This window comes from Corythoichthys intestinalis, chromosome 22 (assembly GCF_030265065.1).
Source record: "Corythoichthys intestinalis isolate RoL2023-P3 chromosome 22, ASM3026506v1, whole genome shotgun sequence".
NCBI lineage: Eukaryota > Metazoa > Chordata > Actinopteri > Syngnathiformes > Syngnathidae > Corythoichthys > Corythoichthys intestinalis.
In genome coordinates this window covers 10,643,253-10,670,539 of record NC_080416.1, presented here as the reverse complement: position 1 = coordinate 10,670,539, position 27,287 = coordinate 10,643,253, and the positions used below count along the sequence as shown (strand labels likewise).

The 27,287-nt window shown below is 39.3% G+C and overlaps 1 protein-coding gene across 4 annotated transcripts in view; it reads left to right on the top strand.

Annotated features, from left to right (window-relative positions):
* The first annotated feature begins 6,949 nt into the window (after positions 1-6,949).
* Positions 6,950-27,287, top strand: part of cdk6 (cyclin dependent kinase 6) — a 53,282-nt gene continuing 32,944 nt past the window's right edge. The window contains exons 1-3 of one of the 4 annotated variants that reach the window (XM_057828037.1): positions 6,950-7,684; positions 8,448-8,786; positions 19,299-19,434. In XM_057828037.1, coding sequence (XP_057684020.1) covers positions 8,563-8,786; positions 19,299-19,434 — 360 coding nt within the window. In that variant the 5' untranslated portion in view covers positions 6,950-7,684; positions 8,448-8,562. Of the gene's footprint in view, positions 7,685-7,815; positions 7,913-7,973; positions 8,036-8,071; positions 8,095-8,447; positions 8,787-19,298; positions 19,435-27,287 lie in introns of those variants that run through there. The other 3 variants (XM_057828038.1, XM_057828040.1, XM_057828039.1) reach the window with 3 other exon arrangements.

Below are 27,287 nucleotides of genomic sequence, written 5' to 3'. Positions count from 1 at the left end.
ACGAATTGACAGTGATAGATGTCAATGGCAGTGAATAAAGTTTATATGTTGCGTGAAGCCTACATAAACTTATATAAAAATGATATTTCATGTCCAAACGATCCAGCGATCGATATATTTTAGTTTTTTTAATCCCGCGCCATGAAAGTGAGCGACTTCCTATTTTTACGAGGATTGCTAATATGACGTCAGCAGCATAATCATCTTCAGTATACAGCCTACAGTATGCAGAACGACTGCAGATTCAGCTGGTTTTGCGGATTAATTCATTTATTTTTTGCATCACGCCAGCCAAACGGCTGCAGAAAAATGTTGCTGCACCAGGGAGAGGCGTGTGAGCCTTTTTGGGGTTTCAAAAGGTTCCAATTCACCGGTGGATATTGGCCAAAACAAGCCCTACTACTGTGGGACCATTGGACTTACGAGGAAGTGAGTAAACATTGTGTTTTGTATTATGTCAAATACTGGGATCATTTTAATCCGTAGGTGGCTTGCATTTTGTGGCTGACATACTCCTTGTCCACTCGACTGACGACCGACGGCTTGTCGCGGGACTCCCCGCCAGGAGAGCACTATACTCGGTTTATTGCCCTCTTCATGTGCCCGGTGTTTCTGTCAAATTTTCTACCCGATCAGAATTTGCAACTTTGTGTTAAAAATAGCCGCGAATACAGCGATTACAAAGTAAACACTACAAACTTTCTTTACATTAAGGACTATTACTTTTGATCATGGATGGGCATGTAGAAAAGCTCACTGCCGGACGGATTCTGTCATGTTAGCAGCACAACAACTGCATCCGCTCTCCTGACTCTCTCGCTGTTTACGTCTTCGTCGTGTAGTAAAGCATTATTTTGCCATATTCGTTTTGACTATTTGGCAGCTACGCTCTCCTCCGACGTCGGCCGGTTTGTCCGGCAGTCATTCTCCAGCTGCTTCACCGCAAACGAGCCCTCTGCCCTCAGCAAGGGAACAACGAGCGCTAACTTGCTCGCTGCCGGACGGGCTGCGGATCGGCGAAGACAATCGACAACCCAGCCGCCGTATGAAATGATCTGGGCTAGTTATGTGTGATTTGCCACTTCGAAGACTTTGAAACATCACTCGGTTCGGGTTAGCATGTAGGCTAGCTATCATGCCTCTTGGTTTGTTTACATTCTCCGAAGCCGGCAGGGAAATGACAAAAGCCCGACTAACTACGGTGGCATAAAATATCGTTGTGGAGGTGCGAAAGTAAAGGTGAAGTTCACAGTTTTGACCATTATGGAGTAATTTTGCCAGGTCGTACTGAATAAATGTATTTTTATCATTTCATATTCCATTTAGCACAAGACTGTTATAAACTTAAAAACAGACGGCATTCTTTGATGCTTCCATCTACTAACTTGCAATTTTAGCCATTTTTTCCCGTTGTTCTACTGCATAAAAAAATGGACTGAAACAACAACAATAATAATAAATATATGATTAGTCTTTAGGAGCTGTTTGTGAAGTTTTGTGCTTGTACGCCACGTTCACATTTATCCTGTGCATCCCCCCTGTTCTTAAAATCTAGTGACACCCCTGATTTCAACTGGTTGTCAGTCGACATATCATCATAAATGTCATGAAAATATTTTATAAAGGTTGAAAAGCTACCTAGTGCTGCTTTAATATTGAAAATGACAATGTTATACAGAGGTGTGCATTTAATAATAATGTTATAGACAAATTATACTGATGGCAGAGTTGGGGGGGGGGGGGTTGCGAAACGTTTCCATCTTCCAGGGAGGGGGGGTTGGCATAGCAGAAAATGATTGAGAAGCACTGAGTTAAAAAGTCAGTATCGGACAACATAGATTTTTACATTTTATTTGCTTCTTCTTAATAAATATTGAGGTATCGGAGGTTTGATATTGGTATCAGCGGATCTTCGAAATCAGGTGACTTGGATCCGGAAGAAAAAATATGAGATTGGGACAATCATATTACCGTATTTTTCGGACTTTTAAATCGCACCTGAGTATAAGTCGCACCAGCCCAAAAATGTGCAATGAAGAGGAAAAAACCATATGTCACACCGGAGTATTACCGTCTTCAGAAGAGGTTTCCTCCTGGAGTGACAGCCATGCACACCAATTTGATGTAGAGTGTGGCGTATGGTGTGAGCACTAACAGGCTGACCCCCCACCTCTTCAATCTCTGCAGCAATGCTGACAGCACTCCTGTAACGAGTCACATGACATTTTGGAGGGAAAATGACAACCAGTACTGAATTTGGAAATTTAGGGATGTATGTTTTTTCAAAGGCGTGTACTCACTTTTGTTACCAGGGGCAACAAATATTAATGCTTATATTAATGGCATATTAATGGCTATATTTTGAGTTATTCTGAGGGGAAATATATTTTTACTCTATTATATAAGCTGCACACAGACTACTTTTCATTGTGTCAAAGTGTTATTTTGTCAGTGTTGTCCCATTAAAAGATATACCGTATTGGCCCGAATATAAGACGGTGTTTTTTGCATTGATATAAGACTGAAAAAGAGCGGGTCGTCTTATATTCGCGGTCTAGACATTATACTCATTCACGAAGCGATGTTCTATCATGACAGATCTCAGCTACTCTCCCCATTCACGACGCTAGATGGCACCAGATATCATTGAAGGGATGTTCTGTCATGACGGATTTCAGCTACTCTCAAGTATAACCAGTTTGCATTATTTTATTGCAATGTTTTTCCTTATTCAGATTTGTTTCAAGACTACAGTTACAGTTAGACTACACTTTGATGGTTAATGCAGTTATTGCAATTTTGTTGTTTTATCACAATAGATTGGTTTATTTACATTTCAAAAACCAGAAGCCATTCATTTACGAATGTGATTGCACTTTAGTTTACAGATTTAAATGTTCAGATGTTAAGATTTGAAAGAGGCAAAATAACATGCTTTTTCTCTCAACTATATCGTTATAATCATTTGTTTCGGATGTACTGTAATTATTTTCTGTATAAAAAATAATTTGGTGTTCAAAAAGTCTTTTTTCAAACTTGAGTCTTGAAAAAGGGGGTTGTCTTATAATCATGGCCGTCTTATATTCGGGCCAATATGGTACTTAAATATCTGCAGAAATGTGAGGGGTGTACTCACTTTTGTGATACACTGTAGATCAGGGGTCCCCAAACTTTTTACTGTGAGGGCCACATAACTTTTCCTTTCTCTGATGAGGGGCCAGGGTCAGTTTGTAACAGAAAAAGTGTGACGATTGCAGGAGTGCCTAAATGTAAAAATTTATTGTTTTTCAGAAAGCCACAATGAATTAACCCTTTCTGGATTCTTCACGGAACAAAAGTAAATAAAATAAAAATAATAATATAATGTAATTAGGGCTGTCAAACGATTCAAAATTTTAATCGAATTAATTACAGCTTAAAAATTAATTAATCGTAATTAATCGCAATTCAAACCATCTATAAAATATGCCATATTTTTCTGTAAATTATTGTTGGAATGGAAAGATAAGACACAAGATGGATATATACATTCAACATACGGTACATAAGTACTGTATTTCTTTATTATAACAATAAATCAACAAGATGGCATTAACATTATTAACATTCTAAACAAAGCGATCCATGGATAGAAAGACTTGTAGTTCTTAAAAGATAAATGTTTGTACAAGTTATCGAATTTTTATATTAAAACCCCTCTTAATGTTTTCGTTTTAATAAAATTTGTAAAATTTTCAATCAAAAAATAAACTGGTAGCCCGCCATTGTTGATGTCAATAATTACACAATGTTCATGGGTGCTGAAGCCCATAAAATCAGTCGCGCCCAAGCGCCAGCAGAGGGCGACAAAACTCCAAAAAACACAAGTAACAAGTGGACATTGCACTGCTGCTGTCATTTTAATCTGTTTGAGCTGGGCATGTGCGTTAATTGCGTCAAATATTTTAACGTGATTAATTTAAAAAATTAATTACCGCCTGTTGACGCGATAATTTTGACAGCCCTAAATATAATATAATAATAAATGATAACACTATTAATTAAATAGATAATAACTAGAGATGTCCCGATGCCGATCGATCGGGTCCGATCACGTCATTTTCAAAGTATCGGCATCGGCAAAAAAATATCGAACATGCCTTTTTTTAATATATATATATTTTTTAATTAAATCGTTTTCTAATTGTATTTAACATTACAGAAATAATATGTAACACTCATCCAGAGTCTTTAGTTTAGGCTTAAGGTAGAGTTATCAAATTTATCCCGTTAACGGCGGTAATTAGTTTTTTAAAAAATTTATCACGTTAAAATATTTAACGCAATTAACGCATGTACTGCACGACCCACTCACACATTGTCGCTTTCAATCTGTAATGGCGCCGTTTTACCTATATATAGAGCTAAAAGGCAGCGTAAAACGAGTAGAGTGAATTTTGGCAGCTTTTGGAGCCTTTTTTTAATTGGCTAAAGCCTTACAATCCCTCTCACTACGATTAGAAATATCGTGAGAAGCAATGTGGGGAAGAAAGATAGTAATTGATCTTTTTCTTAACACCCTATGTTATTTCCCAACGCAGAGAAGATATATCAATTGGTACCACTACGCACAGTCATGGTTGCCCTTCGCATCATGCATTTGGGCAGAACAGTTAAATGGCTACAGTATCATTTACTGAAAGCTCAACAAATAGACTAGATGGCAATATTTAGTCACAATATACAAAGTCATATTCATCCAGGGCCGGCCCAGGCCATTTGGAGGCCCTAAGCAAAAAAATGCGAAGGGGCCCATATTTTTGGCCCATCATTTCGTCACAGTGTACTGTGAAACCCATACATGCAATCCAACCCATACGTCCATGTTTTAATATATTAATCAGATTTTGTTGCACTGCATACTTCAAACTTCTCACCCCAAATGATTGTCAGTACTTAAAGTAGATAGCGCCAAACCTTTTTCTAAAAGAGGAAAGAAAGAAGTTAAGGAAGAACTTTTATTTTTTTTTAAGCTTGTAATCAAGTATCAAAACTCACAAAAGTCAAATAAAGCAAACTGCAGTAAGCAAAATAAATAAATTAAACAATTGCCAGATTGGGGGGCCCCCTTGTGATCAGGGGCCCTAAGCAGCTGCATAGTCTGCGTATAGGCTGGGCCGGTCCTGCATTTATCCTTTAAGAATTACAAGTCTTTCTATCCGTGGATCCCTCTCACAGAAAGAATGTTAATAATGTAAATGCCATCTTGAGGATTTATTGTCATAATAAACAAATACAGTACTTATGTACTGTATGTTGAATGTATATATTCGTCCGAGTTTTATTCATTTTTTTCTTAATGCATTGCCAAAATGTAAATGATTGGGAAAAATTATCGGGAATGATTGGAATTGAATCGGGAGCAAAAAAAAAACGTATCGGATCGGGAAATACCGGGATCGGCAGATAATCAAACTGAAACGATCGGGATCGGATCGGGAGCAAAAAAAACATGATCGGAACAACCCTAATAATAACCAAATTACCAGGGGTGCACATAAGTGGTCCGCATGCACGCATGCGTACTGGACGTAGACAAACGCGCTGGCCCTCAACGGCTTAGATACGCTTTTGCGTACCGATGGCTGACCACTGTATTTGCGGCTGACACGAGAAAATAACTTCTCAAAATGTCGAAGAGGCAGGCCACACTGAGTAATTACTTCCGTGTTCCCCCACCCCCGTCAAAAAACAGACAGACGACAGAGACGTCACCGGAGCTACCGAAAAAAAGGACTTTTGCTGAAAAGTGGCTACAGGAGGTACCGTGGCTAGAAGCAAATGATGCTCGCACGGAAATGCGGTCCAAAATGTGCCGTGAGAATCCCAATGTCGCCGATAAGAGCAGCGCATTTTATGTAGGGTCAAAGAATTTCTGCCATCCAAACTTTGAAAAGCACGAAAAAAACAGAGCTTATGTGGCAATTACGCAAACTATCGATGTCAAACAGGACCCCACTCGCCCTATGGACAAGTGGCTGAATAAAGGTAATGAACAGCAACATGCACTGACAAACGTGTTTTTGCTCGCATTTTACAAAAGCTAAACATGCACGTTCAATAAGGTCTTATGAGGAGGACATCCCACTTTTTAAAAGGCATGGAGTTAATGTGGGAGCCGCATAATGCCCTTTATTTTGATTTAGTGCTTTTTATTTCTTTACATTTCACTTCAAAGTAATGGCAATTCTGTTGTGCCAGTTGATGTTAATCAAGCATTAATTGTTAATATAATTAATTAAAGTTAATTGGCTCTAAGTAAAGCTTGTCATAAATATATCGCTTCAGGTGGGTCGGCTCTCAAGCTCAATGAGGACCAAGTCACATCTCCAGGTCCTCCTGTGAGAACCTGGGCAAAAAAATTATGTGCACCCCTGCAAATAACCCTCTTTGGGTTCTTCACAGAAGAAAAAAGCCAGGAAATAAATAACACTATTGAGAAAAAAAAAAAAAATCAAAATGCTTTCTGGTATTGTTCAGGGGGCCGGACCAAATGTGGAGGCGGCCTGGATCCGGCCCCCGGGCCGTAGTTTGGGGACCAGTGCTGTAGATTTTTACATTTTTATATGCTTCTTCTCAATTAATTATTGAGGTATCAGAGGTTTGATATTGGTATCAGCGGATCTTCAAAATCAGGTGACTTGAATCCGGAAGAAAAAATATGTGATCGGGACAATCCTATTAAGTTTTTGGGAAAATGATAAAAAATACTCAATGTCCCCCAGAATATGAATATTTTATATTCAGTAGAAGCTACCTCATGTTTGCTCATATTTACATGGCCAAAGTGGACTTTTTGCAGGCCGGGTCCAAATGACCACCGGAGCAGAGGTGTCCCAGTGTCACAGCTCAACCCCCTAGGCCTTGAACCTGACCCTTTCGGGAGCATCCAGGTTGAGCTCCACACATCGCACCCCCCGCTGGCGCATTGTTTACCGCCGCAGCCCCTCAATGGCAACTCGGGGAGATAGATAGTGTGGCCGTCCATCCAATAAACCTCCGCTCTCCCCTCCCCGACCCCTGCGGCGCTCCTGAGTTTGACACGGGAGACAAAACCCGCCGGCGAGGAGGACTATGAATGGTAAAGCGCCGAGGAGGCCGAGGGGAGAGCAAAGAGGAGGCGGTGTGCCTTTGTAGTCGGGGAGGAATGCGGAAATGTCCCCGCTCCGTGTCAAACCTCTCTGAAGGGGGTCAGGCCACATTCAGCCGGCGTGGGAAAGCCAGGCGGAGACGGAGCTCACACGGCCGAGCGGCATGGGCCTGTTTAGGGGATATACGCTAGCAAAAAAGGGGGGAAACTAAAGAGGAGCGTGGCTTTGGAGGGCTTGTATCACGCGTTTGCCTTTGTCCTGCGTACCCCGCACCCCCCCCGGTTGAAGCGAGCTTTCGAACAAACCCTCCTCCTCCTCCACCACCCCCGCACCCTCCTCCTCCTCCTCCCCGCGTTTGAGTGTCCCTGCTCGGGCTGGTGCAGTTTGAGGGATGGGGGGTTAGAGCATGCACCGTCCAACGACTACCTGTGTGGCCCCCGCATGGAGGACAGTGAACAGGGGATGCGTTTGAGCGACTGCTTTTTTTGTCGGAGACCCCAGTGCCTCCTCACCTTAGCGGACATGCCGACATATTGTTGACAACATAAAACGAGGTAAACACGAAAACTTGAGTTCCATGTGATACCAAAATAGTCTTCAAATGTCGCCTCGGTGCTCAGTATTATTAACCGAGCAAAAATGAGCATTTTAACGCAGCGTTTGAATTTATTTTAATTTTTTAAGCAATTAAAATGCATTAAATAGTCTAAGTTGTTATTTAAGAATTAAAGCGTCGCGAGTGGAAATGTTAAAGTTATAAAACAAGGGTCGTGGTGTGAAAGGTGAGTTTTTCCGTTTTTTAAAAGGACTTGAAGCTGTTGAAGTTTAGACAATGCAGCCAGGAGACAGCCACGTGCTCGCTACGTTTGGGTGGCCTCAGTGACAAAGTTTGAGCTCAAAACAAAGTAAACTCAAAACGGACATAGCGCTATTATCTGCAAATGGCAATCAAAACGAACTTATTGTACGACAAATATTTTATTTTTGCTTGTTATCTTCAAATTCTCCCCAATTTTCCTCAACATTTCGGCCAGCTCGCGTCTTGGACGCGAGTCTTTGAACGCACCAGTGTTTAACATGGAGCTAGCATAAAATCGCTGACGTTCAAGTATGTTTTGAGTGTTTTAACATTGTTTTAAAAGGAAGGGGATATATGTTAACGCGTAACAGGAGGAGGAGTGTGAATTGGGAATTAACGAGGCTGCTGATAGTTGGAATAAAACATGATGACAGTCCTGTAATTGCTACCTGGAGCACATTTTGACCAACTCTGACAAAGATGGTGTCCACCTCCATCCGTGTCTCTCTGTCATTTAGGCATTGCACGTGCCCGCTTTTCCCCGTGAATATGGCTTGGTGAGAAAGTCTGGCTCGTCAGCCTCGCTGGGAATCCCCGCACTATTTTCAACGAGAGAGGAGGGAAAAAGGCAAAATGGACAAAGAAACAATTGGTACGCAGTATGAACCTGTGGCGGAGATTGGAGAAGGTGCCTATGGAAAAGTGTACAAGGCGAGAGATTTGAAAAACGGGGGCAGATTTGTCGCCCTAAAACGAGTTCGGGTCCAGACTGAGGAAGAGGGGATGCCTCTCTCGACTATCCGGGAGGTGGCAGTACTGAGGCAGCTTGAGGCGTTTGAGCATCCTAATGTTGTCAGGTAAGTTTGGGGGTTCAAATAAGTGTATGTTCAATGGGTATGTGTGGACTATGCACTTATTTTAACTAATTGGCAGACACTGACGACGATAGACGTCCAATTCATATGGACTGGAAGATCCCAGTTGAAATGGATTGGATGTCTATAGCTTTCAAGACTTGATATTTACTTAATCAAATTTGTCACTGTTTCTTTTGTGATTGCATTTAACTTTATTTTGCTGGCAATTGAAATGAGTTCATCACTAGTGCATCAACAGTAGACATCCAATCTATTTGAACTGGGAGGATGGCAGCGAATGAACGTTCTGCTACTCCCTCCCACTTCAAATTGATTGGACGTATAGCGTCGTCAATGGCAGACAATGAGTTAAGCAGTGTCTGACCAAGCCATAATTCCTCCGTGAAGTTGGCCTCCCATCAGATGCAAACTTATAGAAAAATTGTCATTTGTTTGTGCTGAAAAATTTTCATTTGTGCTGCTATCTTTTTTGAGATACAGTATTAACAATTCTTTCATAGGTCAATCTGAGGTCAACCGGCCCACCCTCTTGATTAAAAAGGGTGTCCATCATTTGTGCTACGTTTGTTCTATGTTTGTGCTTTGCGCCCTCAGTGAATCAGTTTTTTTTTTTTCCAATAAAAAAATAAATGCAGTATTTTATAGAGCTGTCCCGATCCAATCACGTAGTCTCTCACTCTCGCTTCTGCAGCTTTTCTTGGTCAGGCAGTGCACTGAAGTTGCTTTACTCATTCACTCCCAGCCATTTTCACAGGTGCAACCCCCTTCGCTCCCGGCCGTTTTACTGGATTTTGACTGATTTTGCAAGGCCCACAGAAAATTCTGTTCTATTGCTATATAAACATGGAACCCACCAAAAGAACGATTAGACTCTCTTCTTTCAGCAGGAAGAGTTATTTCATATCTTTTTCCATTCTTTAGAAATAAGCATTAGAAAATAGCTTAGTTTGAGCAATTTTCCAATTTCTGATGAAAAAACAGAACTTGAGCTTTTTGTAAAAGCATACATTTCAAACATGACTTTGACTTTAACACAGCTATTTTTTACTTTAGTTACATCCCAAACATCTGAATGTTTTCCTTCTACAAAATAACATAAACAACACGACAAATAGAGCTTTTGATAGCAAAGTAACAATTTACACATAACTAAACTATTGAACTGAGAGATGACGCTGTCGTGGCCGCGACAGCTGGGGTAAAACTTTCCCTCATCGCCGCCGGTCTCATCAAGATGGATTTTTTTGAGTCTTTCTTTTGTGGTGACCACTGCCTCGTGGCGGAGTTCGCTTGGGGAACTTGTGTTCTTGGGGGGGAACTGGTTTGGCCATGCACGTTTCTGGCACACTGGAGGGTGCGGGGGACACGAGCGGCCGAGCACAGCGGCGCGGGCTCTGCTCGGCGAGCAGCATGGACTCAACGGCATCGGCCGCTGCGCTGGTGGCCCCGGTCGTTCTGCTCGGTCGTCCAGCGCCTGGCATCCCAGGCATCCTCCCGGTTGTATTTGAACGTTTTTGGGAGCAAATGAGTTAATAAAGTTAATGATGATTGACAGACAGTTGAGGTTTGGTCTTGCCAAACACGCTGATAGAGGTGGGAATCTTTGGGCACCTAACGAATTACGATTACGATTCAGAGGCTACGATTCGATTATAAATCGATTATTGATGCACCCCCCTACTCCCCCTAGTTATTACCAGCTTTTAATGTTTCGTACATTAGTTACAAATATTCTCTCAAGCTTAAATAAACTACTATTTCAGTAGCAAGTTAACAGTTCAAAACAGTAAATAAAATTTTCAACTCTCCATTCTGTATTAGCAGCTTTGAACTACATTCAATTAATTTAATGTTGTGAATCAACCGTTAAAGTTGTTAAAATTGCTCCCGTTAATCCATAATTTCCCTTTTGTCAACTTTCGACATGTGAACGTTTTAAAACTGTTTTAAAGATAGAGTCAAGGCAAGATTTTGCCGATTTAGGAGTATTTTAGCTAAAAAAGTGAATTAGATTCGCTTGGAAGGTTCGCTACAACAGCCTTCAAGGGAGGTCTTCCGCTTTAAGGTGGCGGCTGTTTACTAACGCTGGCAAGTCTGTTGTTTCGCGTCTAGTTTTCTATAAATGTGCTGCTAAAGCCGCCGAGTCTATCTTTTAACATCTAGTTCTTTATATATGTGATATCTACTGCAGCATTATGTGGGCGTTGTTTATAGCGGCTTTCGGCAGCAGTCAGGTATTATTGTTTTGTTTTGTTTTTTATTTAGCGGCATGATTTGAGCCAGAGCCGTGAGTTGAGCATTGTCATTACCCGGGTAATGACAAGCATGATGTTTACTCTCGGTCCGTTCCTCATTGCGTCCTGAAGACTGCGCTGACTGTGTTTTAGTTCCGCTTTACTTGACATATTTCAGTAATCGGAATTTGGATGTTTGTGAATTGTTCTTGAATCTTCCGCGCCTGAATCGCAAATTTAATATAAGAATCGGAAATTTTGCACACCTCTACTTGTAAGCCGAAATGTCAAAGCACCGCATGTGTCAACATCGTTCAACTTGTTAAACAGTCGCTGTGGCAACTCATTGTGTGTAAGTAAGCAGCTTGAGCGGATTTGAGTGGACTCACTCAATAAATGCATGTCTTTATTAAATCCTTTTTCTTTTTATGGGGGAAATGGATTGGGCGGCTACTTTTTTTCTTCTTTAAAAATAATTCCATGGGACAGTAACATGTTTAAAACTTGCATTTAGTTTAATTAGTACATTTGAAGTGCTTAAAACCGTTTATTAAAAATATATCTACGTAAAAGTTTTTTTTTTTTTTTTTAATTTGGTGGAAAAAAGTGAAAAAAATGTGTCTTATATGTATCTCTTTCCAATGATAAATCTGAATAAATACACTGAACACGTTTTGGGAGGGAAGGGGCGCTACTTTTAATGGGTTCTGGTCCCCATTAACCTAGAAAAACGAGAGATCACTGTATTGAGATACAAATTTCGAGTGATGATGTGACTCGCAGCCCCCCATTTACTGACCCGAAGGGGTGCCATTCGTTTGTTGTACATTTGCGCTAGTTGTTGGGACACTCTTCTGTTATTGAGAGAGTAGGTACGCTTTGTTAGCCGCGACGGAGGTGCTGCGATTGTCGTCATCACTCGAAATATAATATCTCAACATCTATGAAACAGTAGCAGCACAAACGAAACATTTTACAGCACAATTTCGGGTCCGTTTTGCAATAAATGGAGGGGGGGGGTGACGTAATCACTTGAAGTTAATATCTCACCAACGCTAGCAGCACACACGAAACCTTATACTCAGATTGACTTGTAAAAGAATTGTTAATATCTCAAAAATGACAGCAGCACAAACAACATTTCAGCACAAACGAGCACAAACGAATGACATAATTTTTCTATTAATTTGCATCTGATCGGGGGCCAACTTCACGAAGATAGCCATTATAGCAATGACTTTGCATTCAAGTAAATATGCAGTAATTTAGTATTGAAAGAAGAAAAGTATGTTTTATCAGAAAAACATATCGTTACAGTATTGGCTGATAGCACATTCCCATTTGTCGGAATTGGTGTCCGGAGCCAAAAAATGGTATTGTACAGGACAAATTTTAAGAATCTATATATATCGTCATTAAAATGGTAATTTACACATTTCATGAATGGACGTGACGTAAAGAGAATCCTAGTCTAGAAAGATCCAATTAGGAATGAATAGAAATTTAGTTAAACCAGTATTGTGGGGAGTAATTAGAAAATATCCAATCTAATTTTAGCTTCTTTGCCACATATTGTCATTCCCTTTCCAGTAATACAAATCAACCACGAGAACAACTCACTTATTCAAAGTTTGACCAGGATATGAATCATTTTTGGCTTTACTGAGTATTACAAATTTCCATTTGTCCCAAGCTTCACCCCTTGTAGTTTTTTTTATTTTTTTAAATGAATTCCATTGTTAACTGCATGCCGAGGCCGTTTTGTTTTGCTTTTGTTTCAAACAATCACCAGTCATTTATCTCTGCTTGTATTTTTAAACGGGGAAGTCCTCAACGAACCTAATAGTAGCATGAGATGCACGTTCATGTCTCAAACAAGAACTCCAATAGCTTCGTCTTAACACAATTGACCACAGTTTAGGGCTGCAGCCATTGATTATTTTAGTAGTCGATTAATCGAAGAACTAGTTCGAATAATCGGATAAGGAACATAAAAAATTAAAATACCTGAGCTGAGCCTCAAACGCTATAAAAAATAATGATCTATGTACAACAAAAAAACAATTGGCTAACTTACATAGCAAACGTCTGCTAACTTAAAATGCTAAAGAATTTTTTTTTTTTTTTACAATGCTCTGAACAAATGGTTCAGACACATATTCCCACAAAAAAATGGCTAAATATACTTAAAAATGCATTAAAAAAACTAGGGCTGTCAAACGATTAAAATTTTTAATCGAGTTAATCACAACTTAAAAATTAATCGTAATTAATCGCAATTCAAACCGTCTATAAAATATGCCATATTTTTCTGGGTTAGGTAAATTATTGTTGGAATGGAAAGATAAGACACAAGACATATACATTCGACATACTGTACATAAGTACTGTATTTGTTTATTATAACAATAAGCAAAATGGCATTAATATTCTGTTATGGATAGAAAGACTTTTAGTTCTTAAAAGATAAATGTTAGTACAAGTTATAGAAATGTTATATTAAAACCCATCTTAATGTTTTCGTTTTAATAAAATTTGTAAAATTTTCAATCAAAAAATAAACTAGTGGCTCGCCATTGTTGATGTCAATTACACGATTCTCATGGTGCCTAAACCCATAAAATCAGTCGCACCAAAGCGCCAGCAGAGGGAGACAAAAAACACAAGTAACAAGTGGCCATGACACTGTGCTGTCATTTTAATCTGTTTGAGCGGGGCATGTGCGTTAATTGCGTAAAATATTTTAACGTGATTAATAAAAAAAAAATGTATTACCGCCCGTTAACGCGATAATTTTGACAGCCCTAAAAAACATTAGCTCAAACAAAAAATTAGCTTACATTGGTCTTAACTGGGAGCAGCTGGATTCAGCCACATGAAATGAGGCAGACTAGAGGGCAGTGTATCCACCCAAATAAAAAAAAAAAAAAATGCAAACACTTTCAAAACAAACCATTACAACACCACTTTAATTAAACGAATAATCGAAGCAGCAAAATTTAGTTCAAATCTTTTTTTCTAATCGAATACTCGAGTTAATCGTTGCAGCACTACCACAGTTTATAAAAACGTTCCCAGCATTTGACGCTCTCTACGGCAATCATTTAAAGCTTTTAAAATCAGTTTAGCCAAACGATCTAATCAAGCAGCTCAAGCTAGCAATGGTGCATTGTGAACCTTGTGCGAGACTCCCGGCAACCCCTGGATGTTGGTAATGAGCTCCATTATTCATTCCATATGTTCAGTGTCTGCTGAGAGCCCCCATTGTAGGCCGACAATCGAGCCGCGAGGGGCGTTTAACCTCAGCGCTTCGACTATTATTTGACATCACACAGATTACTAATACCTTGAAAGAATCACCTCTCATTCACACCACGTCGAGTCCTCTTCTTAAAAATACATTGGCACGGAGGTGAAAATTCTTTTTTTCCCCCATATAAGCTCTTTAAACAGTCCGTGTTAGGGTTGCTAACTGTCCCTTGAAAAACGGAATCGTCCCGTATTCGGAAACAAAGGTTTTAAGCTTTCAAGTGATGCACTTTGTCGTGTATTGCAATGAAAATCGAAAATAGTCGGTATTTGTAGAATGGACGAATAATGGTATGGTACTTTTCAAAGCATTCCCCCACCTCATGCTTTCTGACCAATGAGCTGACAGAACGATGATATTCCAGCTCATCTCATTGGTCGAGGTACTGTCGCTTGCCATGATGACAACGGAAGTCAACATTGCAGTGTCAGAGATAAGACGTTTGAGTGAAGCTTGAGTAAACATTTGGTTAAAAATGTTAATCATTTGTTTTCTGTGTACTTTATTTTCACTATTTGTATTATATTTTGTTCTGTCAATTTTGTGTGCATTTCCACTAAGGCTGCAGTTATCGATTATTTTAGTAGTCGATTAATTGATGAACTAGTAAGTTTGAATAATTGAGTAATCGGATAAGGAAAAAAAAAATTTAAAATACCTAAGATGAGCCTCAAATAAAAAATTAAAATACCTAAGCTGAGCCTCAAATAGTATTTAAAAAATAGATAAATGAAGATCTATGTACAACTGAAGAACAATTGGCTAACTTACATAACAAAAGTCCGCTAGCTTAAATGTTATAAAATGCTAACTTGTTTTTATTTTTATTTTTTTACAATGCTTTGAACAAATGGTTCATACACATATTACCACAAAAAAAAAAAAAAAAACGGCTAAATATACTTATAAACTAAATTACGAATGCATTAAAAAACATTAGCTCAAACAAAAAGTTAGCTTATGTTGGTCTTAATAGGGAGCAGCTTGATTCAGCCATGTGAAATGAGTTATGTCATATTCACTCTCACCACTTGTGGGCAGTGTATCCACCCAAGTAAATAAAATTTAATGCAAACACTTTCAAAACAACCATTACAACGCCACTTTATTTTAAACGAATACTTGAAGCAGCAAAATTACCTTACCTCAATAACTTACCTCAGTTTACCTCAGTTTATGTTTGCACTTTTAAAAAAAGTATTTAAAAAAAAAAAAACTGCCAAAAACAAACACGCACACAAACAAAAATGGCTTAAGAGTTAAATTTTAGATTTAAATGAAGCATGACAGATGTAAATTTTATTCTCGTATTTTTTTGTATTAAAAATACATTGCAGGTAACACCTTATTTGACAGCGGCATCATACAACTGTGATAAGACCAAATAAACCACCATGAAGCTTTGAACCAATTGGCTTCAAAGCTTCATTGCTTTAAGAAGCTTCATTTGCCCATCAGTGCTCCCTTAGTGGAGACAGTCAACCTCCTCTGCCACCTGCTGTCAACATTTTTGTTGTCCAACATGCCTCCTAGCATGCATTGGAGCAGTACAGATGTAAATAACAATCAAAATTTAGAGCTGAAACGAATACTCGAGCAACTCGAGTAACTCGAGTTTAAAAACTGATCCGAGTAATTTTATCCACCTCGAGGAATCGCTAATTTTGCCAGCTCTAAGCATCACGTTTTGCCCGGACTACTTTTAAGGCGGGACAACGCGCTGACGTCACGATCGTAGAGGAAGAAGCAATAAAAATTTTTTAAAAACCTTACTGCAGCTGACAGCCACTACAAACTACGCCGACGTTGCAAAAAACTACGCCCGCGTGATGCTAATGTGGTAGCTGGTAGTGTCCGATGCGTCTCTTAGATATCGCACGCATTTAGAACTAGATGCGAAACAACAGACACGGCCGCGTCTGGGCAGCGCTAGTAAACAACTGCCATCTTTAAGCAGTAGACTTCCCAGCGCTAATAAATTTAACATTAATGTCACTCGCACACGTAACGTTAGCCCTTCGGAGGACTAGGTTTCTATTGAGTATGACCACTGTCGATGCGTGGCTAACGTGTCTTACATACAGGCTTTATTTAATCTGTAAAAACAAAACGCTGTAGAGGGATGAGGGTGTAAAATTAAAACATAATAAAGCTAACTGTCAGTTTTAGCTCAGTAGTCATTGCTGAATAAAACACCAAGTAGCACTGGTCCCTAATGTGCTCCAATACAGCAGGTATCATACATTTATTTTGAACACTGCAAAAACTCAAAATCCTATCAGTACTTACAGTTTAGACTAACTTAAAACTTAACTAGAACTTAAAAATAGCTTGACACAAATGGAAATTCAATTGAAACACGTGGGGAAAAACACGTAGCTTTCAAGTGATGTGTGTTATCAAGCGTAATTACATTTTTAGGTAAGAAATATGTTTTTTTTTTTTTTTATTATTATTATTTTTTTTGTTATAAGATCTAGAAGTTTTTGAGTGAAAGCAGTGAATTTTTTTTTCTAGTCACATCTGAGATGCAATTGTTGGCTGTTTTCAACAATGTACTGTACATCGAAAATAAAGACTGATTGACTGAAAAGGTTTCAATATTGGATTAAATGTCTTTTTTTCTCATGTATGTTTATAATTGCTCTTTACCCAAAGAAAATGTTTTATCCGATTACTCGATTAATCGATAGAATTTTCAGTCGATTTCTCGATTACTAAAATATTCGATAGCTGCAGCCCTAAAAATTTCTTCAGTTACCTTTCCAGTTGTTTCAGTAATACTAGTTATGGTATTTGGTAACACATTATTTGACAGTGGCACCTTAAGACTGTCATTAGACAATCATAGTTAGGACATGACACTGTCATGAGCAATAATGAATGCAAATTATCTCACTTTTGAAGGGATATAAAATATCCGAGCTGGCCATTAATAGAGTTAGTAACATAATTTGCCGGATGACACTTAATGACATCTGTCATAAGCATTCAGTAATGCCCATGATAGTATCATGTCATAATTATGACTGTCTTATGACAGTCTTATGATGCCGCTGTCAAATAAAATGTTACCACATACCATAACAAGCAATTAATGAAACAACTGGAACAGTAACTCAATAAATAATTAACATAGAACATTAATTTTGATGGTAATTTACATCTGTAGCACTGCAATGCATGCTAGGAGGGATGTGTTGCCTATTAACCCAAATAAATCAACAAATACGCCGCACTGGACTATAAGCCGCAGGATTCGAAATGAAGGAAAAAAGTAGCGGCTTATAGTCCGAAAATTACGGTAATTAATTCAGATTTGAGTAAAATCTCTATTACAATTATTATTATTTAAAAAAAAAAATCAGTTTTCACATACAAAAGAAAACTGTAATTAAACGATGACGGTTATCGGGCCGGCCGGCTGGCACAATGAGGTGTCCTGTTATTTATTGATTTTTTTTCCAGGGAGCTGGCAACCCTAGTTTTTTCAAAATTGTCAGTAGCATCCTTATATTTTGTGTAATCCAGTTTGCCATTAAAGGATTTAAAGATGTAGTTATTTTACAACTAAAGACAGATTAAATACTCCCTGTTAGGTTTTAGTGTTAACAAAGTAGTAGTTAATCATTCACTTTCACTGAGCTAATATTTGAGGATAATTAAAAAAGACGAAACCGGACATAGTTTACAAGGTCATGTGATTTCAGTAACCAATCAGTGTCCGCGGGGTCTATGATGATTCCCTTCGCTTCCAGAGCTACGGTGATGGAAGATGATGCCCTAGCCGCAGCTCCCTTGAACGTGCCAGAGAGCATCAGGAGTTGTCATAGCGCTGCTTGAGGAATGCTGCTTGTATTGAGGACTCGCTGCATAGTTTTTGTTTTAGCTTTTCACCAAAGCCTGTTTTGGCAGGTTCGCTGACATCATCAAGATTCTTGGCTTTTGCCTATTGTCTACTTTGGCACGACCGTAAATGCTTATGTTTAGGGTTTGGTGGCCTTTAATGGCTTAAAGGTTTGTTTTTTGATATTGGCAAACTGGTTAGAAATGACAACATATGAGTCAAGAGCAGAGCGATTGTTTTGAAGAACTGACATTTTTTAAAAAAAACATAATTTATGAAATTATCTCTTTGAATTTGACTTTGTGTTTATAGAACAAAAAACTGAATTCATTGTTGCGGTTATTAACGAAATATTGTTCCGGATTGTCGAAAGTTCAAAACATGTTGCTCTGTGATGTGGTTGACTTTCAAGTAACTTTATTTGAAGAAAAAAAAAAGAACTTGCTGTATCTTTATCTTTTAATCATATGTCTTTGTGTTCATTTGATTCGAATAAATCAGACTTTGTTCTGCAGTCAGAAAAAGTTTATTCACATTAATCAGATGCTAGATTAATCGAGATTAGTGGCAGAAAATTTCATGGTTTCGTATCCTACAGGCTTCAGTCTACACTCGCCTAAACCTTATCATCTCATCTGGTGATGATCACTGCTTATTTTCCCAGCTAAAATGGATTGGACGTCTATAACTATCCAATGCTGGGAATTGATTAATCTTTTAAAACTAATTTCTTTGTGTGGATTTGATGCAGATGTGAAAGTAAATCTGTTACAAGCTTTGGTCTAAAATTAAACAAGTTAAATCCGATGAATCTATTGATAGATTAAATCACGATTAATTAAGATTAATTGCAGAAAATTCACTTATGGCTTAGCTTAAACAACATTAAGCACCATGAAAAGCAACCCGAACACCAAAGAAAAAGAAAAACCCATTTACTGACTGAATCTTCTGGATGTTCCTTCCGTGCAGTGAAAACTCACAAGATTTACTGACGTCACGCCTGATGTCAAACATGAAGCTTTGAACTTTTCAAGCTGTCCTCTTTGTACGCCGAGCACAATCAGCTGTATTGACCGCTTATTTTTCTCCTCTCGCAGGCTTTTTGACGTGTGTACAGTGTCTCGGACTAACCGTGAAACCAAACTCACGCTGGTCTTTGAGCATGTGGAACAAGACCTGACCACCTACCTAGAGAAAGCACCTGACCCCGGCGTGCCGCCAGAAACTATTAAGGTAATAACTTGTGACTGCTAATCTGTAGAGTGAACTCACTGGTTGCCATTGACGGTGAATGACGGGAAGCTCAAAGTGAGTGCCTTGTGACGGTGGAGGTTCTCGGAGGCACCCGCTGCTCGGTTGGGAAAGAAACTAGAGTGCCAGAAATCAAGTCTTCAAACACAAGCTGCTACAATAGAAAAAAATAGGGATGTCCTAACGCAAATGTTTGCACTCGAGTAAGTCCGAGTCCTGATTTAGAGAACCTGTCGATACAAAGTCCCGACCTGATACCGTTTTTTTTTTTTTTTTAATATTACAGTACTGTACTTTTACAGTACTTCCTCTTCCACATTTTCCGGGAGTGTTGCGGGGTATAAAACGTATATATTTTTGTATCATTTGGCTATGCCATTGTGTTTCTGGATAATTTTGTTACTTTTTAGCTCTTAAAAAGTAAAAAAATATATACAGTTGGGAGAACAAGTATTTGATACACAGTCAATGGGAAAACCCATTGGCAGTGTATCAAATACTTGTTCTGCCCACTGTATATACATAAATTAGGCAGATATTGCAAAAAAATATATTTTGCCAAGGCTCTACTCTTACTGTAATTTTTGGACTATAAGCCGCTGCTTTTTTTACTTCATTTTGAAACCTGCGGCTTATAGTCCAGTGCGTCTTATTTGTTTTATTTGGGTTAATAGGTAACACTTTATTTGACAGCGGCGTCATAAGACCGTCATAATTGTGACATGACACTATCATGGGCATTACTGAATGCTTATGACAGATGTCATTAACTGTCAAATTGTCAAAGTGGCAACTCAATTTATGTCCAGCTCGTATCTTTTACATCCATTAAAAAGTTAGATAATTTGCCCGATGACACAAAATGACATCTGTCATAAGCATTCATTAAGGCTTATGGCAGTGTCATGTCATAATTATGATAGTCTTATGGAGCCATTGTCAAATAGTTACCAAATACCATAACTAGCAATTAATGGAACAACTGGAACAGTAACTGAAGAAATAGTTAACACAGAACATGAAATTTGATTAATTATTTACATCTGTAGCTCTGCAATGCATGCTAGGAGGCATGTTGGACAACAACATTGTTGACAGCAGGTGGCAGAAGAGGTTGACTGTCTCCCCCAAGGAAGCAGCGATGGCCAAATAAAGCTTCTTGAAAAAATTAGGGTTTGCAGCCAATTGGTTCAAAGCTTCATGGTGGTTCATTTGGTCTTCTGACAGTCGTATGATTCCAAATGTCAAATAGCGTTATCGGTTAATATCTTTTGGTGTAAATATCCCATAATACATTGCGGACAGCTGCTGCTTATAGTCCAGTGCGGCTTATCTATGAACAAATGTCATTTTAATGTCAAATTTTGTGGGCACAGCGTCCACACTGTTTAAAAGACAGTGAAGCTGCGCGAATGAATGAAAACCAAGCCGCATAACCAGTGAAGAAGCTAATTCCGAACTAACGTTGAGCGCGTTGCAGTGCATATTTAGTCAATGACATACACACAACAGTATACATTTGATCACTTATTATTTGACATTTTGTGGGAAAGCTCAGCTTCCCTTACAGTCTTAGAGCAAACGCCTCTGTCGACGTCAAATCCATTTGAACGGGCGTCTATCGATATCAAAGCGTACTTCCTTTGGAGTTATTACTTCAGTTTCTATTTTAGCTCAAAAGGGAGATATTTGCTGATCCTCTGTGGCTCGAACGACCACAGACATGTCTGTTTGGTTGCGACTGAACTTTTTTGACCAAAGCCACGAACGAGCAGACTGCAATTCTTTGCTAAAGCAGAACTACCAGGGCGTTCTGAAAGGCCAGCACATGTGGCAAACGGGCTCCAAATTAAAGGCTCTCACTTTTCACTCAGCCTCCTTTTTGCAAGATTCAAGTCGGTGCTCGAAAAACAAGAGTGTAAATTAAACACTTCAATTCAAAGGTTTTTGATTCCGACCTCAAAGTTTTACTTTTGGTTGCAAAAATGATGATCCTAAGGAAGTCCCTTCATTGGAAGTCCCACTGAGTGTTTACTTACAATTTGCCCAAAGGTCGGAACTAGACGCGCCATTAACATCCACCGTGACTGCCTTCTTTTATATTTTAATCTTTCCCACAAACCTCTCTTTTTTAAGATCTCTTAATCGTGTTTCACCCCTAAGGTCCCGTGATTTAACGTGGACAATACCAGAGAGTTCGAGCTCCTTTTTTAAGCCTATGAGTTTAAGTGTCAGTTTTGAAATGGAGAACTTGCGGAAGTAGAGTATCGGTAGTTATTTTCCACCCCAGGGTCAAGTTTTTAGTAGTTTACGTGTCAACATTCTATAATATTGACGATGTAGAATGTAAGCGTAGACGGAACAGGTGGATCTGACCTGAGGCTTTTATCGGGTTTAAGTAAAATAATGCATTGTTTAGCGATGTAATTTCTTTGAAGGGTTATGTGAAATGGCAAAGAAAAATGATCAGGACTTTAAAGAAAAAAAAAAAAGCCCAATTGCGATTAATATCACAATTCAACTTGATCATTATATTGTCTTTTAAAGTAACTGTACTGAAAACCGTTTTTTGTTAGCATTTTTACATAAAAGGTCAAATATGACTGGCAAAGATTTTTTATGATCAATAATTACAATTATATAAATGCCCAGCAATACTGTTTACCTTTTTGTTTTTAATCAATATGTTCATATATTCCCTAAATAAGTCACACAATTATTTCGCCATTCAAAATTGCACTTTAAAAGTTAAAATCAATTTCCTGGACTAACATTAGGTGTGTGCCATCTTAGGCACCCTGCGATTCGATTACGCTTCAGGGTGCCACGATTCGATTATTGAATGATGATCACGGTTCTCACGATTATCAATCAGCATGTTTAACACAATCGCGCATAGTGTGTATTTATTATGATTAAATCATCAATACATTAATGTGTTTTGACTTTTTTTTTTTTTCAAGCTTGTAACAGATTGATTTGACTTTTCTCATTAACTGCCATTGATGGCGATAAACAGCCCATCTGTTAATCGCCGTCAAAGGCAGCCAATGAGTTTACTGCAGTGGTTCTTAACCTTGCTAAAGGTATCGAACCCCATGAGTTTCACATGTGCATTAACCGAACCCTTTGGAATTTTTTTCCAATTCCAAATCGATATATCTAAACTAGAAAGCTCAAACCTAAGTGAATTTCCATTCAAATTTCTTCTCATTTAGACAGCATGTTTTTAAACAGGCCAAAATGTATGTTTTTATCTTTATGCCTGCAGCATCTTCAGACCATTAAACCAAGACTGGTCCAATGTGCATATCTTAGAATTTTTCATTCATATTTAGAGGAATATATCTTAAATTGTTCATTATTAAACCTGCTTGGTTGCATTAACCTTGACCGTGCAGTTTGTCATGTTTACATCTCAAATTATATCAAATTCAATGAAAATTGATATTCGATATTTTCTGCGTCCTATATGGTATACCGGGGACGGGTTTCAATAAGCTTCGGCTTCTCCCGTCAGCCCTTTTCTTTTCGGGTTGAATCATGCCTGAAGGGAAAATAAATAAATAAATAACAAAACCTGCACAAAATGATCGCCAAATTTGTACACTAAGTCTTACGTTAAAAAAATTAACACGAATCTTCTCACAAATCTAATAAACAGTGTAAATTTACAACAAATAATTTGGCCTTTTGATTTGCTTTTCACATTGGAAAATGAAATTAAACTTGGTTAATTTCACAGTGTTTCTATTTTTGTTTTCATGTCGACATTCTCATTATATCGCATCCTTGCCTAATATAATATTTTCACGGCGTAAAATGTGACGCAAATGTTTTTTGTTTGTTTTTTAATCGTCAACGCAGTGCTTGGTACTCATAAGTCCGTTGTTTTTCCTCATACTAAGTGAGAGTCAACCTTCCACTGAGCAAACTAGCTTCTCCTCCCATCAAATAGAGGACTAGCAGTTAAAAGAACTGGAATAAAGCCTACAGTGGGGAGAACAAGTATTTGATACACTGCCGATTTTGCTGGTTTTCCCTCTTGCAAGCCATGTAGAGGTCTGTAATTTGTATCATAAGTTGTCTTCAACTGTGAGGGATGGAATCTAATACAAAAATTCCAGAAAATCACATTGTATGATTTTTAAATAATAAATTTGTATTTAACTGCATGAAATAAGTATTTGATACATTACCAACTAGTAAATATTTCAGCTCTTAGTTCTTTTTTAAGAACCCCTCCTGTTCTCCACTCATTACCGGAAGTAACTGCACCTGTTTTAACTTGTTACCTGTATAAAAGACACCTGTTGACATGCTCAAACAAACAAACTCCAACCTCTCCACAATGGCCAAGACCAAAGAGCTGTGTAAGGACATCAGGGATAAAATAATAGACCTGCACAAGGCTGGGATGGGCTACAGGGAAATAAGCAAGCAGCTTGGTGAGAAGGTAACAACAGTTGGAGCGATTATTAGAAAATGGAAGAAGTTCAAATTGACGGTCAATCTGCCTCATTCTGGGGCTCCATACAAGATATCACCTCGTGGGGCATCACTGATCATGAGGAAGGTGAGGGATCAGCTCAGAACTACACGGCAGGACCTGGTCAATGACCTGAAGAGAGCTGGAACCACAGTCTCGAAGAAAACCATCGGAAACGCATTACGCCGTCATGGATTAAAATCCTACAGCGCACGCAAGGTCCCGCTGCTGAAGCCAGTGCATGTCCAGACATGTCTGAAGTTTGCCACTGACCATCTGGATGATCCAGAGGAGCAATGGGAGAAGCGCATGTGGTCGGATGAGACCAAAATTGAACTTTTTGGTCTAAACTCAGCTCGTCGTGTTTGGAGGAAAAAGAAGGATGAGTACAACCCCAAGAACACCATCCCAACCGTGAAACATGGAGGAGGAAACATCATTTTTTGGGGCTGCTTCTCTACCAAGAGTACGGGACGACTGCACCGTATTGAGGGGAGGATGGATGGGGCTATATATCGCCAGATCTTGGCTGACAACTTCCTTCCTTCAGTGAGAGCCCTGAAGATGGGTGGTGGCTGGGTCTTCCAGCATGACAACGACCCAAAGCACACAGCCAAGGCAACTAAAGAGTGGGTCCGTAATAAGCATCTTAAGGTCCTGGAGTGGCCTAGCCAGTCACCAGATCTGAACCCGATAGAAAATCTATGGAAGGAGCTGAAAGTCCGTGTTGCCAGGCAGCAGCCCTGAAACCTGAAGGCTCTGGAGAAGATCTACATGGAGGAGTGGCCCAAAATCCCTGCTGCAGTGTGTGCAAACCTTGTCAAGGACTACAGGAAACGTTTGGTATTTGTAATAGCAAACAAAGGTTTCTGTACCAAATATTAAGTTCGATTTTTGTGATGTATCAAATACTTATTTCATGCAATTAAATGCAAATTTATTATTTAAAAATCATACACAGTGATTTTCTGTTTTTTTGTATTAGAGTCCGTCCCTCACAGTTGAAGAGAACTTATGATACAAATTACAGACCTCTGGATGCTTTGCAAGTGGGAAAACCAGCAAAATCGGCAGTGTATCAAATACTTGTTCTCCCCACTGTATATATTGTGGACCAACCAGTCCGAAACCTGGTCTAAAACGCCACTTTGCCTGGATTTAGTCAGTGTCCAAAAATTGGGCCCTGTGTGTCTTAACCTTCACCGAACCCCTTAGATTGACTCACTGAACCCCTGGGGTTCGATCGAACCCAGGTTAAGAACAACTGGTTTACTGTATGTAGTGTAGACCAGGTTAGACTGTAAAACCAGTGAGGCGCAAATCCCAAAAGAACATTTTCTACAACGATGTCGCACTTACCCTGCCCTACCGTACCCTAGTCTTTCCTGACCTTCCTCTAGGTTGATTCTGAATAAAAGGATCATTAGTTTACACCATTCACATCTTCTTTGCTACACTGTTAAATCCTTCATAATCAATGTCCCTACATGTTAAAAATCCTCCGAAACACCTGACACTAAGCAACAAGCCCACACCCTGGCAGCCCGTCCACCTCTGCCCCCACCACCCACTCAGCCTCAAGACCCACCACATGCTCATTGATGAAAGAGGCCCTCCTCCAGGAATTAAATGAGCTGGAAGCACATCAAGCGTCCGAGCTCGCCCGGGCCCGGCGCTCCTTGGGCCGGGCCGGCGCTTGGGTGTCGCCCGCCCTTCTCCGTCATCCAGGCTACCACAGCTCTATTCTCTGAGCCTATAAAGGGGGAGGTTAATGAAGCATGGGGAGGGAATTACACTAACGCTAACCGGCAGATGTCCCATATTGTGCCTGGTTACAATCAACAATATGGCTGCCTTTGGCGCATTTGCATTAGAAAAGGAAGCATACCCAGAAAGCCATGTTGTGACTACTTTTTCTCTTGCTACTCCACTTTTTGGGGGGGTCAAACCTGTTGCCTTTTTTGTGCGATGTTGTCTCTTTACAGTCCTGGGGACTTTTATGCTTTTGATTTGGATGAATTGACTTAGATTCGTTTCAATATAACTTCATTTTAACCTTGTCAGCACGGTTAGATTGGACTGTATTCTCTTTGTCATGGTTTGATTTAGCTCTAGTGTCAATTGATATATGAGAGAGGAAGGTGCTTGAACAAGGAGGCCATCATTGTTTGTGTGTTTGTCTAAGAGTCACACTAGTGAGGTAATTAGTGTTTACTAGCAAATCCTGCTGAAAGGAAGCACGGTGAAATGGTTATTTAAAGCAGAGAGGAACTGACTGGGGGGTGCTATTGTGTCACAACGCACATACACACACAGAAAATAACCAACTGCCTCCCTCTGTTCTATGACCCTGTCTGTCTGCTGCCCTCCTCACTAGGTCATGGCTGGATGGAGATGTAGAAAGGAAGGTCTGTTTATGCATCCCGCCTGCCCTCGGTCAGCACCCCTCCCCAAAAAACTCCCTCTACCCCACACATACACACGTTTTTACACACGGAAACTTTGACCCCGGCGAGCTGAGGTGCGTGCAAGTAGGAATGTTGCGCACTGTGTTTACGCGAACAAAAGAGACACGCGGTTTGTGTGTATACAAACTGCAGGTTCGGGGTGTCCGCAGTACACGGTGGGGCGCCCCGTCTCCTGCCCCGCGCCGCTTGCTAATGTTTTCTGCTTGAGTGTGCAGGCCTCTTTGACTCACTCACCAGCTGGTCAGCCAGTGAATAGAGCTGTGGGCTCGGCTCCATGTCACTTGTGAGGTCTTGGCTGGGGACTTTTTGGGAAGAGCGGGCGGCTGCTGGGCTAAGGGGCATGTGTGTATTTACAGGAGAGAGTGTGAATGTAAAGGCTGGGATAAGACGCTCTAGACGCCACCAAATAGGAATTCATACACAGTATAAAACCAACTAGGGCTGATTTAAGCAATTGTTTTGATAGTGGATTAATCACAGATTGTTTTTGTGCTTTGATGACTAATTGGTTCATGTATAAATCATGGAAATATTTATTGTTATATTAGACTGGGGTTAAGATTTACTGTGCAGAGAAAAGTTAGCTAGGAATATTGTGTAAATATTTGACTCATTTTGATTAATCACCAATCAGATTGCTTTCAGAGAAGACTAAAGAAATCTGAGAATATTCAGTTTTTATATTAAATGAAATTCAAATGAAAAAAAAATATTCACTGTTTTGTCATTTGAATTTAACTCTGGATATCGTTTAAAAAAAAAAATTCTGTTTGTGCTTTAAAAATGATTATAATAATAATAAAATAAAATACTATAAAAATATGAAATAGAATATATAATGTAATATATATATATAAATAATACAATAAAATAAAACT